At 30.2% G+C, this 5,867-nt stretch overlaps 1 protein-coding gene across 1 annotated transcript; it reads right to left on the reverse strand.

The window, feature by feature from the left end:
- Positions 1-484: 484 nt before the first annotated feature.
- On the reverse strand, positions 485-1,801 carry LOC125834304 (uncharacterized). The gene has a single exon (XM_049513460.1). The coding sequence runs from the start codon at positions 1,799-1,801 to the stop codon at positions 485-487; it is 1,317 nt and encodes a 438-aa protein (XP_049369417.1).
- Between the last annotated feature and the right edge of the window lie 4,066 nt (positions 1,802-5,867).

Raw genomic sequence — 5,867 nt, forward strand, 5'->3', positions numbered from 1 at the left:
TTTTTTATTGGATGGAAAATACGGTAATCATTTAAAAGTACAACCAATTAAATTGTTAACTTTGCCACTTTTAACTTCTTCTTTCTGTATTTTATTCTTTCCTAATTTTTTGTCTTTTTCATTTTTTTTCTAGTGCAATACTTAGGATAGTACCAATTCATAATTTTTCAACAAAGAAATTTTCTTATTAACACCATCATAGGAATATTCAAGTGCATATCACTATTGAATTATCAAAAGGCTTAGTTGAGACCATCAACTTTAAAAACACTCATAATATGAATAATTTCTTTGTGTACATTAATCTCTTCAATTGAGAGATAAAATTACATTAATTTTAGATGTAGAAATTTACATAAAATAAGATAAAAAAGGCCAGCCATGTAGGAGCTTATACAAAAAAAAGATCATCTACATATATGATCTTATACCAAAAAAGAGGCCGCACCAACTCCTATTAGGATTGACATACATATATTTCATATCACACTTGAAGCAGAGCATTAGCTTCATTGACAATGTCAATATCACAAGAAAGTTGAATCGAAAGATTTCCTTCTCGTTCTAATCTTTCTTTCATCATGTGTGGCACTTTATAGTTGTTCCCTCCTTTAGCTTTCATCACTTCAATCATGCAAGCTTGCAAAGTTAGAAACACGTGATTGAGTCGCTCCCATTTCATTTCGTTAAAAGATGTTTCAACTGCATTTATCAACTCATTAATGGTTAAAGGAGCCTTTTGATATTGAAGAGATTGAATGGCTCTAAAGAATCCAAGATCTAAAACATTTAAATTCGAGCTATTAGGAGGCTGAAAGTAAAGTCTGATATCATATCCACCTTCTCGAACAGCTTCGTTAAATTCCATATCGTTTATATCAATATGAGGTCTTGCGTTATCTTGTTGGATGAAAATGGGAGTATTTGACTCTGAAATTGGCCATTTTGATCTAATTGCTAGAAGAACTTTTTCTATCAAGCAATCCCTTGTGATATCTTTAGTCACAGATAAAATAGGTTTTGTTTCCAAAGTTCCTACAGCTCGATTTTTGCTATTCCGCTTGGCTGCCTCCTTGACCACAAAAGGAAAGATCCCTATTTTTCCCGAGAACAATTCAACTCCATTTTGATCAAATCTAGGACGTGCAACAACAGCCATGAACATAACTTTGGTGATGAAGTTCTTACTTTTACATGATCTATATGGATTAGACTCTAGTTCTTCTGGGAGGAGATAGTACCGTTCACATTTCTTAGATAGAAGAAACCATTTTTCATCTATGTGAACATAATTGAACACATCTGAAAATTTTGGATTCGAATGAAGAGTATCCGGATCAAGCATTGATAAACAAAATTGAACCCTTACCTTTTTATTATTCTCTGTCAGATGAGGCTTTATAGCATTTGTGTGCGCCCTTATAGCACCTTCTTTGATACGTCGAAAAAGAGTTGATGTTGATACGTTGACCGCACATGCTAAAGATCGAATATTTGTTCGACGATAAAGAGGAATTTCTTTTATTCGATTAAAATCGATTTGAATTCGTTTTCTCCCAACTGTACCAACAAGTCTCGGTGAAAGATTTAATGTAGTTCCATTATCAAGAGATAATCTTGTTTGTCTCCAAATTCGTTTGATCGTACTTTCCGAAGTGTGAAATAACTCTGCAGCTTGCTTTACAGACCCATATCGAAGACGCCCTGCTTTGCTTTCTTTCAAAAGCCATTCACCAATAGCTTGACGATCCTTACAATACAGTCTTAAATTTACTGTAGTTGAATTTAATTGTGAGTTCATTGTTTTTGTATGTAGAAAGGGTAAAAAATCTCAACATCACTATAAATACATAACCTTATTATCAATAAATTTAAAATATTTAGCAAAATTATTTGGCTCCATGGAGGGAAACGAAAATTTACCCTCCAAAATCTTTAATCATTGTTGGAGGCTATGTAGACTAGGAAATCATGAGTAATCTTTTTTAAAATAAAGAAGAATATAAAAGAAATAATCTAGAATATAAAAGAATACAAAAACCAATAAATTAACCTGTAATTGTTGAAATAAATAAATAAATCAACCTGTAATTGTTGAATTTTTTTTAACATTGCTAATCTTCACTAAGATAAGCTTTGCTCTTCAAGAAAAAGAGAGAATTGGATAAGACACTAAATTAAAAAAAGAAAATTGAAGAATGATTTTATGAGAGAGAAATGACAAACTTAAAGAAAATTAAAATGGACACACATTTAATGCAAATGAGACAACATGCTAGAGATGTCATAATTGTGTATAGTATTTGAACTTTCTTTTTGGTATTAACATGTATCCATTCACTTTCTCTTCTTTTCACAAGTTCATTTACTTCATTGAAGGGCATAATCGGTAGTTTATATATATTTGTGATGATATGGCAAAAGTCTTTCCTTAATATTAAACTCCGTGCCAAGTCAAACCAGATCAATCTTTGTGAAACGGAGGGAGTAATAATAAATTAACTGGGATTTTAAAATTAAAAAATAGAGATTAATTGTGGTGCTGACATGTGAGCGCTATCACCTCTCCTATTATATATATAGATTATTAGGTGATTGACTTATTTAAAATCACGAAGAGGTCTCCCTCCCAAGTCTTCTGGTATTCTTTGGTATTATCTTTGGTATCAGAGAGCGAGAAGTTTTTGGGAAGTAACATTTAATTAGAAGACCTCTACGTAGTACTCAGATATATTTAGAAACAAAAAGAAAATTAGAAAGCTTATACTTAGAATATAAGAGACTAAATAGTACTAAAGAAGACAATATAAGGTTAGATTATCTAATAGAAATAATATCTAGACTAGAATACAAATTCATTACACAGTTAAAATCAAGACAGAGATAATATATGAAAAAACACCCTTTTGCTAACCAACTACGACTAAGATATTAGTATTTATACAGAGAAATACAAATAAAATCAGAGTGGTTAAAATTAAAATAGGCATTAAGCTTATATTTAAAAATATTAGAAACAAGAGACTTAGTAGATAGACTCTGTAATCACTGAGGCCTATACTCATTAAATAGACCTACACTAGTCAACCCAGAATTGTTAAGTGCTCTAAAGTGGGAATTACACAGCATAGATAATGATATCCAATCCGCAAATAATAGAATAAAATTTCAGAGGAAAAGTATTAGTAAAATAGATATCCCGCTAGGATAAAATAACAACTATAGATCCATTAAAACAATTAGAATACTTAGACTTAAGAATTTATCCTGAAAAGAAATACAGAATATTAAAAGAAAATTCAGTAATAAGGTGCAACTTTAGTCAAGGAGAACACCTTTTACATTTGGAAGATAAACAATATAATACTATAATAGATCTTATAATAAACTTTAGTGAAAAAACACAAGAAAAAGAAAAGAATATAGTAATATTACTAGAGACAATAGAAATAACTCAAAATAAACAAAAGAAGATACTAGAAAGGTTAGAACAAAACCTTGATTTCTTAAAATCACAAGAACTAGAACTAGATAGAAAAATTCAATACTTAAACAATAAGTTTAATATAGAGCAAATACCTACAAAGGTTGAAATAGGAAAGCTAATAAAGACCATGACAGAAAAGCCTAAAGAATTAGAGATAAAAACAACTGAATTAATTGAAAAAATTACAAAACAAGTAGAAATAATAACTACCGAAGTTAGTGAATTAAGAAAGACAATACAACAACTAGAGGATAAACTCCTTTCATGAACGATTTATGCCAAGATCCATTATACACTAAAGCCTTAAAATTTACAGCAAGCATCCAACCAGATCCACAAGGACTGTCTGATCACCAATCTGCAAGTAAATCAGATCAAGTAATTATTAAACAAAACAACACTATAATAGCACTACTGTTAGAATTAAATAAAAAACTAGACAAGATAATTAAAGAAAAAGAGGTTATAAAAGAACAACCCAAGCACTCTGAAATAGAAGAATTAATAACTGAATTAAAAAATATTGAAATTACTCCACCTAAAGAAAGGCCAACAGTAGTTAGAAAATCTCAAAAATGGACTTTCTTTCAAGTAGAAGAACAACAGTCGAAGAAAGACCACGAGTAAGTTTTTCTGATAATCGAATAGGAAATAGCCTTATATCAAGAATATTAACACGAAATAAACAAGAAGATAAACATATCCAGGAGTTAAACCAAGTAATAGATATAGATAAAGACCTAAGAATATTCCAACAGAATCAATTGAACTTACTTAACCCAAAGATATTATATGATACAAGATATTTTGTGAGAAATAATCAGCTATATAGACATTATATTGAAGAACAAATTTCAGCTATAGGAAAAGAAATAGCTACTATGAATCTAGTAAACCAAGAATCCCTACAAGGAATAATACATAACAAATTGACATTAATGCATATGAGCTTAATAGTAGTAGGATTAAAAGGATTAACTAGAAAGAATCTAGGAACTAAAGTATTAATAGTAATATACGATGATAGGTGGTCTGACTTAAAGAAATCCATCATAGGATTAACAGAAGTAGATATGACCAATAATGGAGGAATATTCTATATTAGCCCGGATTTTATGATTAATTTAATAGAATTCGGAAAGCATATAAAAATGGGAATACAGACTAAAGGCTACGAAGAAATGAGTAGCGGAAATAATCTACTTATGTGTATAGGTTTCATTGGAAAAGTTGCATCTAGAAGTAATACAAGGTTTAGACTAAAAGTAGAAGATGTAGTAGAGGTAATGGAAAACAAAGGCATAAAGTTAATAAAACCAATAAAAATAAATCTGGAAGAATATGCAGGATTAGAATGGAATCTAGAACAATTTAATAAGAAGAAAGTACTCACACAAGAATCTCATCTATTGTACATTAATACAAAAGGATAAACATCTATAAGATTCACCAATTATAATTACTCTAATCAAACTAATTTAGAAGAAGAATTAGAATTAGAAGAAGAAAAAGAGTTTATGAATGTAGAAATAATACAAGAAGGATATGAAGTAGATGAAGCCTTGCAAGAAGCTGAAAGAAGATATAATAATAATAATGATATAACCTTTAAATGTAAAGGATGTAAGACAGGAAATATGGGTATATTTGAGGTAGACAAACATTTTAAAACATGCAAATTCAGAACAAATAATCTAGGATATAGAAAAGAGTACAATAACCAAGAAAAATTAGAAAGCCTTGAAAAGATAATAGAAAATATATATGAAAGCGAAGATGAAATAGAAAGAAATTCTATAATAAGTCAAAAAGAACTAATGGAATCTACTAGTTCAAGTGCTAGTCCATTCCAACGAACTGCCCAACCACATACGATAGACACAAGTACAAGACATGTACCAAGAAAAAGAGTATTTAGGGTAAATCCAGACACCGTAACTGAAAATGTAAGACCAATGGGTAGAAGGATGCCTATAGAAGAACCTATTAGGTTACAAGAAGGGGGAAGTAAAGGAAAAATATTAAACATAGCGGCACATGATCCTCAAATGTGGAATGAAGTAATAAATTTATGGAAAGGAATAGTAGTCGCAGACTATATAAAAACATACCAAGATGCAGACGCAGAAACAATGTATAAATACATGGAAACCTTTCTAGGAGAATCTGCAAAAGCTTTATGGGAAGCATAAAAATCCAACTTCCCACAAGAATTCCAAGCGTTGGTAAATATGGGAGCAAACCCATATAATTTTACAAATAAAATACATAGTCTAATTACAGGGGAAGACCCAAATAGTGATTTAGTAGTACTACAAAGAAATGTTTTAATAAAACTGAAACAGTTAAGCATTACAAGTTGGTTCCACATAAAGAACTT

Source organism: Solanum verrucosum, unplaced genomic scaffold, assembly GCF_900185275.1.
Source record: "Solanum verrucosum unplaced genomic scaffold, falcon-dt-bn FXZP01000178.1, whole genome shotgun sequence".
Lineage (NCBI taxonomy): Eukaryota > Viridiplantae > Streptophyta > Magnoliopsida > Solanales > Solanaceae > Solanum > Solanum verrucosum.

Coding starts and splice junctions, on each gene's coding strand:
- LOC125834304 (XM_049513460.1), bottom strand. CDS start 1,801: ATGAACTCACAATTAAATTCAACTACAGTAAATTTAAGACTGTATTGT.